Genomic DNA, 12,061 nt, shown 5'->3' with positions numbered 1-12,061 from the left:
CCTGTGCCTGATGCGCCCGTGCGGACTTTTAGATTCAGCCTCATTGAGCGAAGTGCGCATGCGCGCGCACTTCGCTCAACCTCCTCATAAGACGAACACTGCCGCCAGCCAGTCAGAGCCTGCCAAGCGCTGTATGGAGCCGCACGTCTGGAGGCGTATTTCTTTACATTCAGGCGGCGCTGAAAGGAGCAGAGGAGGAGCTGGGCACCAACGGCGGCGGCGGCGGGCGGCATCTTCAGACCTTGAGAAACGCCCTGGGCACCTTATCCACATGACTGACAGGTTAGATAAAAGGTTTTTTTTATCAAAACGAGACGGCGGATTTAGCTTATAACAACACCTTTGTAATCACAAGGGCGCCATGGACAGAACAATAGTTTTAAAAGTGGGGGTTAGAAACTGGTGACATTGTCCCTTTTATTGTCCCTTTAAGCTTTATTGATAAAGTTAAGATCCAGCACAGGAAAAATGTACTGCTTACGCGTTTTGAGCTAAGTATGGCCCTTACTTAAAGATGTTTAATAGATATCCATTATTGTTGAGGTGTGTCTGTGCATCGGTATAGCACACAGAGCTGGACTGTTGTTGTCTTAAAGAAGTTCTGGGTATGTACTTATAGCTCTATGAGGGGGGAGAACAGATCATTTACAGATGTAGTAGAGTACTGTACATCAAACTAACAATTACTGTGATTCCATGTTCTTTGCATGAATCATATTCAATGTCAAATCTTGTAGTTTTTGTTTCTCAAATGGGAATGTAACCATTACCATGCCTTGTGGCTTGCTAACTGAAGGTAATGTAGTTCTCAAAAAACACCAATGTCTATTTCTTTTTGGACAAAAAGTTTTGTTTTTCACTCTTTTTGTTCCTAGAACATGTGCCATTTGGAATAGAAGCAGTGAACCGCGCCCATTTGTCCTTGGTTCAGAGCAATAAATATGAATGTGTGCAAGAGAAGTGTTGGAAAAAGCAGAATAAACAGTTCATACCAATATGAAGAGGTAATGGAACTTACGCCCCGTGAAACGTGTACGGCACTGTATCAGTATAATTCATTACATAAAGAAAATATACAAAGATTAAATATACAGTACAGTATAGATTTAAAGTCTTTTTTTCCAGAACTTACATTTGGATGGCGTATCCTGGGGATAGGTCCTCAATATCAGTCGATGACACTACTGTAGCTGAGCTGCTATTCAAGTAAACTGGAGCTGAGCTGCAGTATGCTGGCTCCAAAAACAACACAGTGGATGGATCTTGCTGTCTAAAATAACGTATTGGTGGGGGTGGCAAGTGTTGGACCTACAGATTTGATATTGTTGACCTATCCTGAGGATAGGAGTCCACTATTTTAGACAGCACATACTTTTGGACCATAATGAAAGATCGCTTAAAAGGGTTTTACAGGAATATACACAAGGACCACCCAAAATCAGCAGAGGTGAGGGTCTAAGCTGCAGTGCAGTTCCCCTGAGAATGCCAGAACCATGGGGGCTTTGAATTTAGCTTTTAGCTTAGCTTGACTGTCTTGGTGTATAATTTTGGAGGAATGTGACCTGCAGAAACATTCCCCAACTATACATTATATAGCAGCTGTCACTGCCATTCAACAGTGTATTTGATGTCATTAATCTAATCCACTACACACTGTTAAGGTTGTTATCCTGGCAGTCCCCTGGTGTTCACTCTTTAACCCCTAAACAGGGATCTGGACTTCACTGAAGTTCAGCCACCAGGCCGCTACCTCCTAGAGTAGTCTCTATGTGGTTAACAGCTAATGCACGGGTATCAGAGACCCTAGGGCACCAAGGGGTCAGGCAAAATTGTAATGAGGGACAGGCTGAGGTCAGCGCTGGCAGAGTATGTGCAATATGGTAATAAGAGGTCAGGGTAGGCAGCGTAGGGCCAATACAGGTAACATGGCACAGGTCAGGCAGCGAAGATCCAATACAAGTAAACAAGTAGAGGTTAGTACATCGGCAGACAGCAGATCAGAACACCTTTGCAAACGGCTTAGCATACTAAAGAAACTTATATCTTAGGCACCCCAGGCTTGCCAGGCATCAGCTGGTGAAGATTAGGGTGCACACACTGGCCCTTTAAGAGCCAGAGAGAGCAAGCACACTCCAGGCAGAGGAGAAGAGGCCTTTGCAGCATGCAGACTGCAGCCTGCGAAAAGGAACAGAGCAGACTCCACGGCTAGGCCCACCCGGAGGAAGACCGTTGGAGGCAGGTATGGCCTACCAGGTAAGTAATTGAAAACACGCCGTTACTGCTGTAACACATACAACATATTGTTGCGGTTTTAAATATATGAGTCTTTTAAGTAAATGAATAAAAGTGACGTTTTATTGCATATAGATTTTGCCTTACTTTTTAGGTATAAGGTAGTGTGGAAACTGGTTATCTTTTAGCCCTAATGGCATATGTGCAGTGGCCTGAGGAGAGGCGAGAATGGAAGAAATGGTAGCTGTGGCTCTGAGGGTAGTAGTAGTGCAGTACCCCAGAATAAGGTTAATGCAAGGTTGATTGTCCTGATGTTGAATTGTTAAGCGAAATGTTAAGATTTATTGTATTTGTCTAATCAATAGTATTGTATGGATAGCTCAGGGTTAATGAGCGTGACTCAGACCCTTTAGTTTGCTAGGAGGTGGACCTAGGTCCGCCCCTAGTGAGTGAAAAGTTAAAGGGGATCTGTCAGCAAATTGATACTTATGAAACTGGCTGACCTGTTGCATGCGTGCTTTTCAGATGAAGGCACCTGTATTGAACCCATGTTCTTATGCGTCTGCCACGAGGGCGTTACCATTACACCTAAAGGCTCTGCCCTCTGCAACTGCCAGTGCCTTTCCATTTTGATTGGCAGGGCCAGGCATTATGATGTTTTCACTGCTCGGCCCTGTCACTCAAAGTGCAGAGGGCGTGACAGTTTCAGAGAGAGAAGAGTATCTAGATGTAACTGCAACCCCCCCCCCCCCCTTGCTCCTAGAGGCTCATTTGCATATAGTAAAGCTTACTTTTTCTCAGCAATGCGGGCATATATGAACATGGGACCAACACAGATGCCTTGAGCTGCATTGTACACATACAACAGGTCAGACAGTGTCATAGGTACAAATCTGCTGACAGATGTCCTTTAAAGACAGCTATTGAGGGGGTTGGATAAAGTCCTAGGAGACCCTAAAGTGTCAAACATGACTTTTCAGGGCTATGGCACTTTCTATTGGAGTCAGATTTTTTCAGATTGAATTAAATCTGATGGCCAAATTGACCAAATCGGACTCTAAGCAAGTCTCGGGAAATCTGTTCATCTCTATTTCATATGGTTTATTTCTAAGTTCATTTTAAACCACTGTGAGGGATTAGCAATTTTTCTGGGGTCATTCTCACAATTATCTTCACAACAGTAAGATTGCAGGTCCAAACGTGAGGCTTATTTTCACAGCAACAAAACATAAATTAAACAAAACAAACACCTGCCAGTCTAGGCACTTGCTAATACAAAAACACAAGCCCTGACTCCACAAACCCTAGATCGAGCGCTGTTCAGATGTGGAACATAAATGCGGCTTTCTCCAGCCATACAGTCCAGGTGATCCTTCAACACCTTTTTGGGGGATTGTGGCCCAGTAGTTCTCCCGACTCTGGCCTTGTGGCCCTTTTTCCCAGGTGCCACGGTGTCCCCCAACGCCCAGGCTAGCACCTAGCCCTGTGGCTCCTAAGCCAGCCCGGCTGAGACCACTCGTACAGAGCCTTCAGCAGGAATCTGTTTCACAAAGAATCTCTCTCCCCTGACTGACAGCCTGGGCTGGACTCTAATCCCAGACTGATTGAGGCACCTGGTGCTGCCTCAGACCTGATGACTGATGGGGAAGACATGGAAACTCCTGCCATAAATCTCCCCTAGCAGCTATGAGGCCTGTCACTGCCTAACACCACTCTTTGGGGAGATTTATCAATTTTGGCACCATTTGCTCCATAACTAACTTTTAGAGCTGGAGATTAAAGTTCTAAAAGTTGAGGCCCAATTTATCAAATACAGTACAGAGCATAATAAATGAGTAGTGCAGACTTGCAAAATTTTGATGGAAATTGCAACATTTTTATGCTAGTTAATGGGAGAAGATCAGGAAGTACTGAATATGGCTATCTGTGCAGGAACACACAATATTTGCACCTTTTCTCTCATAACACATTCATAAGTGCGATGGCCCTAACGCCACTTTATTAACCTTGTGCACTTTTCTTATCAGATTTCTATTTTGGCACGAATCCTTCTTTATGGAGTAAATACTGACATTGGTATGTGATACATTTGGAGCAAACTAGATGGCTTGTAATTTTGCCGTATTTTGCTCTACGTTTTTGGCACAGAATTATGTTTAAATGACTCCAGTTCTATAGTTTATCGGTAATTTTATCAGCACCTTTACCTGTAGACTACACAATGGAATAGAGCTTTGTAGTTCCAGCGCCAGAGCTACTCCTGAACCGCTGATTGGAAAGGGAGTGGGGTGTCAGACCCCTGTTGATTTGATATTGATGGTCTGTTCTGAATATAGGACATCAATATCAAAATACTGAACAGGAAACATACTGTTCATCTACGTGTCAAAGAACATGAATATATAATTAATTCATAATGACATGACTGCCAGAAGACTTGACTCTGTATAAAAAAAGCTACTGAAACTATTTATTCATTCAATAAGAATTTTAAATAGGGGGCAGCAAAGTAAATACACTGAACATAAGGAGCAGAAAATAAGACCCCAATTATAGGTAAACTGCAACAATTAAATAATAACACTGATACATAAAAGAATGACTAAATAAATGCACCAAAGATAAAGCCTTCCTTAAGGCCTTTTACCCTAAAAGACTTCAGTGGCAAAATTCTAATGCAATCAGCTGCTTCTAAGACCAGCAGGATATTGTCATGTATTAAATGAGGTATGGACTCGCGGGATAGGGATGTAATATTACCACTTTACAAAGCTTTGGTGCGGCATATGGACACTAGCTTTTAGAAAGGATGCCCTAGAGCTGAAACTAGTACAAATGACTAAGACTAAGCTGGGGAATGGAGGGTCTTAGTTATGGGAAAAGATAGGAATTACATTTATTTAGTCTTGACAGTCTTTTTTCAATCGTACTATATAACTATGACCCATATGGATGATTTGTTGCTGAAATTTCTACGACAGTTACATTAATCTGAGATGCAGAACCAACCACATTCATATCTTTTATGGGCCAATATACACTAGTCAAATACCTGAGCCCTGGCCATATAGACATATAGACAGGCTTTTGAAATTGCATGCTGTGTACAGAACAATTAACAGACTCTCAATGAGATGATTAAAAATTATAAGAAACATTGTGGCTACAATCTCAGATATGCTTTGGAGCTCTTTACATATATAATATATTCTATATCACCTCCTGTATTCACTTCTAGCATTTAGTGAGTTGTGTTTACTTACTCAGGTGGACTGTCCCCACAGAACTTCCCAATCCTCTTGGCATCATTCAGCTCGCCTCCATTAAACACTGCCACATAATCATATCTGCAATAGTTGTCCCTCTCCACATCAAATTTCTCAAACTTGACTTCGATTACCTTAAACAAGAGAAAAGGAAATTAACGTCCTTCATTTCATCTACTCACATCAATGGGAACCACAAATGAAATACATGAAAAGTTGAGCGTATATCTAAGCACGTCAGTACTTTTCTTGTATGATGCTGAGTTATTTCCTTTCTTATTGTCAGAAGCTGCATTTACAATTTAGACTCTGTTCACATTAGCATTGTGACTGCTGTCTAGAACATGAGTACCGAGATATCTGTAACACCCCAGAGTGGTGTTACTACTTCTGCACCCTGCTACTGCCTTTAACCTCATGTCATCTTGTGTATTTATTCCAGGTCCCCCACAATGTGCATTGCTATTTTGTTATGGAACTGTTATGTTCACATGTAATGTGCCTGGTTGACCAGCAGGTGGCAGCAAACACGGCAGAGCTGTATGTAGATAGAATGGAACTTATCATTCCATTCTAACCCCCCTCTGGAGAGAAGTGGGGAAGTCCTACTTCCTGCAGGAAGGGTGGGGCAGTTATAGTCAGTCTAGTTTACCCCCAGTTAGGGGAAAGGGGGTGCACGTCCACGCCAGCCAGAGCACCCTAAGCTCTGCTGGCCATGGAGGCCAAGGATTAAAGCCTCAGGAGCCAGGAGGAAAGTTACCTGGAATCACCTAGAGTCAGACTACAAAGTGAAGTGCAGCATACAGAAGAACCTGAGTTATACAGCCAGCCTGTCAGTATAGCAGAGTCAGAGAGAAACAGATATAGCAGAGTGGAGTTTGCCTGCCAGTTTCATGCTAAACCCTGCTGGAACCAAGACAAACCCTGTAAATCGTTTTGGAGCTGCCCTTGAACTTCTTCTCAAGGTCTGGACTCGTTATTCTTTTATCCCTCAATTATTCCACTTATTTATTGCTTCGGAGCCAAAGTCTGGGGTCCAGCTGTGTCCAGGTAGGAGCACCGTGACACACATAAAGAGACATTTTAGGCTATACCACTCGGCAATTTCTACACCTGGGACGCGTTATATAGATGGCCCTAGGGGGAGGCGCCGGTTGCATATTACATCGGCATGCAGTGCTTTTTTCCTTCAAATGTAACAGAAGCAGTGACAGACATAGATGCTACAGAGCCTCGCTGCCAATTTCTTTAGGGCTCATGCACATGACCATATGTATTTTGCAGATCTGCAAAAAACACGGATGACATACGTGTGCATTCCGTATTTTGCGGAACGGAACAGCTGACCCCTAATAGAACAGTCCTATCCTTGTCCATAATGCAGACAATAATAGGACATGTTCTATTTTTTTGGAGAACGGACATACAGAAACAGAATGCACACTAGTAATTTCTGTTTTTTGCGGCCTCATTGAAGTGAATGGTTCCGCATATGGGCAGCAAAAAAAACGGAACGGACATGGAATAAAAATACGTTTGTGTGCATGAGCCCTCAGAATGGATAAGGTGAATATGCCTCTAGGTAGACACATTGCTACCAGTTTAAGCCCCTGTTACACTGAGCAATTTTCAGGCCTTTCAGATAGAATAAGTGTTTATAGGACCGCTCATTCCCGATAACTGGCTCGTATAATCATGAGGTCAATCAACCAATAAACAAGCAAATGATTGTTCATCAGCTGATGGGCATCTTCTATCTTGATCATGTTATTGGTACCGCATCTTCCTGTGTTATGAGGGATGTGTTGCCGATAATCAACAGAAATAAATACGGAGGGAACGACTGTGATGGCTTATATAATAGACTGATGCAAACAAGAATCTGACAGTGTAATGTTATGCGGCCTTTAGTTATGCTTCTGTAGTGCTGTAAGACAGTCAGTTCTAGATTAGATTAATAGACAGTAAGCAAATCACAATAGTACTACGCTCTGTGATGCAGCAAGAAATGCTGGGAGAGTGAGTTCAGCTCTGGAGTCTGATGGATTTTAAATGCACCTCTGGATTGTAATGCAGGCTGTAAATAAGAATCCATACATCAGTAATATGATGTTATTCCAATGTAAACTGTAAGGGTACATACACACGTTCAGGATTCATGTGCGGAGCATCCGCACTGAAATCCGCAGGTGTTCGCAGGCAAATCTGTGCGGTCAATGCGCATGAATTGGTTCAGATTTGCATGCGGATTTGCGCGTGGATTTGGTGCGGTTTCGGTGCGGATTTTCCGCATGCGGATTTTACTAAGTGAATGAAGAAAATCCGGTCAAGAAAAATAAAATAAATTGACATGCTGCGGATTTTAAAATCCTCACCACAGGTTAAAATCCGCGCGGAAAAAATCAGCATCGTGTGCCCTGAGAATTTAAAATTCTCATAGAATAAAATGTACATGACCTACAGTGCGGATTTTCCGCACTCAAATCCACACGGAAAATCCGCACGCAATCCTGATCGTGTGCATTTAGCCTAAATTAGACGTAGGGACATTTGGGCCTGGAAAATTAATTCTTAATATATATAAAGGGAAATTTCAGCCTTGTGATAAAATTCACCATGCAGGCGCCATAAAGTGCAGATTACAGAATGCAAATCTTAGCCACACCACAGAAAAATATAAAACAGGGAGGAATACAATGCTTGTGGTGGTAGAATGGCTACCAGACGCTGGAGCTGAGCGGAGAATTGTTAGAATTGCCACCACAAACAATGGTGTAACAGATCATCTGACTAAGAGACCAAGTCACATCTCTGAAAGTGGATCTGGAAGGATAGTATGAGGGATAGGTCCACTCTGCTATGACTGGACAGTACTGAGCATAATAAACAATACAATAAGGTCCATTGTATGCATGAGGCTGCTCACAGACTACATGCCATACATGTAGATCCATACAGCTGGTCAACCAATAGTCAGAAGGGCAAGGGGCGACGTGGGGAGTAATTTGGTTAGTAAATGTTCAGAGCGATATCATAGTCATTCTTTTCTTGTCTCACCTGATGTTTTGGAGCCACAATATGCCATGAACATGTCACTCCAGCAGGATAATCCCGATCTGGCCAGTTGGGTGTTTTGAAGGTTCCAGAAGGTTTGTCTAGGCGGCCTCCACAGTACTGATCCCCTGCAATTATACTTCTCATTTAGGATGATGGGTCGAGAATCAGAAGAAATATATGAGTTGTAGACATGTAGATGTTATTTGCTTTGTGTTAAACAGGTTATCCAAGTTTGAATACCCCCCTCTAGAATGCCCGATGCTGGCTTCCCCCAGGATCGCCCCATCGCCGTTGATGGGGGGGGGGTGAAGCCAATAGCAGGCCGCGGCAGTGACTAGTCCCCTTGCGTCATGTGTGGCAGAGGAGATGCAGCCGTGGAGCAAACCTGGATGAAGCCAGCATCGGGGACCAGGTAAGTATGTGCAGGGTTGCAGGGTTGGGCATCAATTCATACTTATTCAAACTTGGATAACCCCTTTAGGTTTTAAACATCAAAAATGTACTATTAATATTGTGAAATTTTAAAGTACATTAACCATACTATTGTAAGAAAGTTACCTACCCTCTCCCCCCTGTGTCCTCCTTGTCTCCTCATATCAACTTAAAGAGGACCTGTCACCTCTCCTGACATGTCTGTTTTAGTAACTACTTGCATTCCCCATGTAATACCAATTCTGAAGCATCTATTCTTAGGACTCTGTGTTGTACCTTTATAATTTCTACTAGAATTTATGAATGCATTTCCAGCAGCTTGCAGTAAAGGTACAAGTGGGTGTTACCAATTGGGGGGTGTCCCTGCACAGTCTGACACCAGCAGCACTGATTGGACAGAGTCAGACACACCCACTACTGGTAACACCCAGAGGTACCTTTACTGCAGACTGCTGGCAATGTATTTGTAAACTTCTATCAGGAATAATACAGGAATGGCGCAACAGAGAGTCATAAGAATAGATGCTCTGGACTCTGGAATTGTTATTACATGGGGAATACAAGTAGTTACTAAAACTGACATTTCAGGAGCGGTGACAGGTCTCCTATAAACTTAACCTTGGTTATTATTTCAGTTTATCCTTAGTCTGGGGACCTTAGTTGTGCAACTGTCCCGGGTCTTAAGTAGCCAACCAGACTTAGTTCTATAGATGTCACTGATTTTGGTTCATGATGTTGTGCTCTCGTTCTCTGAATTTTGACAGTTTTTGCCTTCTTTATTAAAAAATAAATAAATCAATAAAAGCTATTGTTAAAAAACATGCCCAACATTTACAGGGGTGGACGTGTTCTGCTTTGTACTCAGTCTAAACTTTTTAAACACTTGCCTTTGGTGTGCCTGTACATAGCATTAAAGGGGTTGGCCCATTTCACACATTGGTGGCATCGCTAGGATATGCCACTAATGTCAGAGAGGCTCACCTCTGCGACCCGCACTTATCTCTAGAACAGAGACACCAAAGTAAACGAGACAGTACACCCTCCATTCACTTCTATGAAAATCTTGAAATATCAGAGTATGGTCGCTTGTCTCTTTTCAGAACTCTCATAGAAGTGAATGGAGAGCATAGCCCGCATCCGCAGTGAACTCTCCTTCGCTTTGGGGGCCCATATCTAGAGATAGGTGCGGGTCCCAGAAGTGGGACCTGCACCTATCTGACATTAGTCGCATATCCTTCTGATGCCACCAATGTGTGAGATGGGCCAACCTCTTTAAACTGCTAAAACTGACTTCTTGTCTCTTACTTACCTAGGCTGTGGCCTCTGACCCCACTAACCTGATCCTGACCTATGTGTACAGCTCTTTTATGGTCCACCAGACTTGATCTTGACTACCACTTCACCTGCTGTCTGTATAACTACTGACCTTGTCTCCAACCTTTCCCTTTGGCAGGAATTGCTAGCATCTGTGTTGCTAATCTAATCTGTCCAACTATACACTGCACTTGGTAGTGGTTGATTTTTGTGTTCTCCGCACCTCAGTGTTTGGGAAATATCACTTTGTGTAAATGTCCTTTGGGCGGCCAAGTAATCAAGTATAACAAATTGCATGGGAAAGGGTAAAAACACAATCTTAACCCTAATTCTGTTTTACACTACTAAATTTATGTCTAGTGCAAGGAGTATCATACAATACCTCTTTCATTGGGTTCAGCTGCAGAAAACATTGCTATGAAACCATTTCCTGCAGTGTTGGCATCTGACACCATTTGGACCAACATCTTATTGCTGTTTGATACAAGAGCGCCCGGTCTAAAAGTGCCGCAGAATCTTCCAATGCGTTGACCATTAGCATGTCCACTATAAACGTCCACAAAGTCATATCGGCATAGATTGTCATTCTCCAAATCAATAAACCGAAAGGAAAGGACCACAACTTTACCCTCAGGTACCTGTAAAAAATACATCACTGATGGGTACAGCCAATAACAGAGGCAGACAGACAATGCGTTTTCTATATATCTCCTGTTGTGGCTGAACACTTGCTGCCAGGTACTGCTACAGATTCCAGCTGATCACAGGGGGTCACAGCAGCAGAACACCCTGTGGTCATCCTATTGTAGGGTGACCCATCTAACAAAAAGTAATTATCTAAAGACAGACCAGAGAAGGATTAGGGGGGCACTAAGCTGGCAGCACTATTGTAAAGGGGCAGTACTGTAAGGGGTGCACTAAGAGGGCAGCTGTGTTGTAACTACTGTGGGGGGCACTGACAGGGCATTCTGTTGTACGGAGGCACTAAGGGTGCATTCTATTATGATGGGAGCACTATGGGAAATAACTACTGTGTGGGGGGCACAAAGGGGATTGGGTGGGATTAGGCATGGATAGCTAGGCATTAGACAGAGTTAGAAGCATTTGCCATGGTCCGCCTTGTGGTTTTCAAAAGTTGGGAGGTATGGCAGTTACTAATAGACCTGGTCTATATGTGATCTACATGTGGTAGAACAGTCTCTGTACTACACACGCAGACTCCTTGCAATTGCAGTGTGCTCACAACAGTGAAGGTTGCCACTAATTACAGAACAATCTCTACACTAAGGTCACAGTGTATCTTGGGGTAGACTTGTCTGGGCAACTACTCACAGTTTTTCGTACATACTTAGTGGGCAGTTACAAGGCACACGAGATGGCTTGGTCCAAATTTCTGGGTACTACTCTCTGTAGAGTATCATTCTCATGCACGCCACGTTACAGGCTGGAAGTGGTCCACAAACACTTGGGTTACTTAGAGATGTCTCCTGACCAGTCACTGGCAGCTGTCCAGAGCATGACCACGGCATAGGCCTTTTTAGATTTTGCAGTATTTACTTCGCTCTGGCTCATCGGCGCTCTGTGATACGCACGCTAGTCGATTGACCATGAGGTGCTCCAGCTCCTATTTATGGCTGGGCCCCACTGCTACAGTCTGTAAGGCGCAGTACATACAGAGCTCAAGTAAAGGTATATTATGCTTCACATATTCCACTTTCCAGCACAATTTATATAACCTAGCACAACACAGCATATGTATA

General features: G+C 43.3%; 1 protein-coding gene across 1 annotated transcript in view; it reads right to left on the bottom strand.

Annotated features, from left to right (window-relative positions):
• The window catches only part of PCOLCE2 (procollagen C-endopeptidase enhancer 2), a 53,727-nt gene that overhangs the window by 23,258 nt on the left and 18,408 nt on the right, over nucleotides 1–12,061 (bottom strand). The window contains exons 3-5 of the mRNA XM_044290247.1: nucleotides 10,684–10,939; nucleotides 8,556–8,680; nucleotides 5,496–5,632 (exon numbers count right to left, since the gene is read on the bottom strand). Of these exons, the coding sequence (XP_044146182.1) occupies nucleotides 5,496–5,632; nucleotides 8,556–8,680; nucleotides 10,684–10,939 (518 nt within the window). The remainder of the gene's footprint in view (nucleotides 1–5,495; nucleotides 5,633–8,555; nucleotides 8,681–10,683; nucleotides 10,940–12,061) is intronic.

The sequence above is a fragment of the Bufo gargarizans genome, chromosome 4 (assembly GCF_014858855.1).
Source record: "Bufo gargarizans isolate SCDJY-AF-19 chromosome 4, ASM1485885v1, whole genome shotgun sequence".
NCBI lineage: Eukaryota > Metazoa > Chordata > Amphibia > Anura > Bufonidae > Bufo > Bufo gargarizans.
Note: the sequence above shows the minus strand (reverse complement) of the source record. Positions and strands in the feature narration are given on the sequence as shown.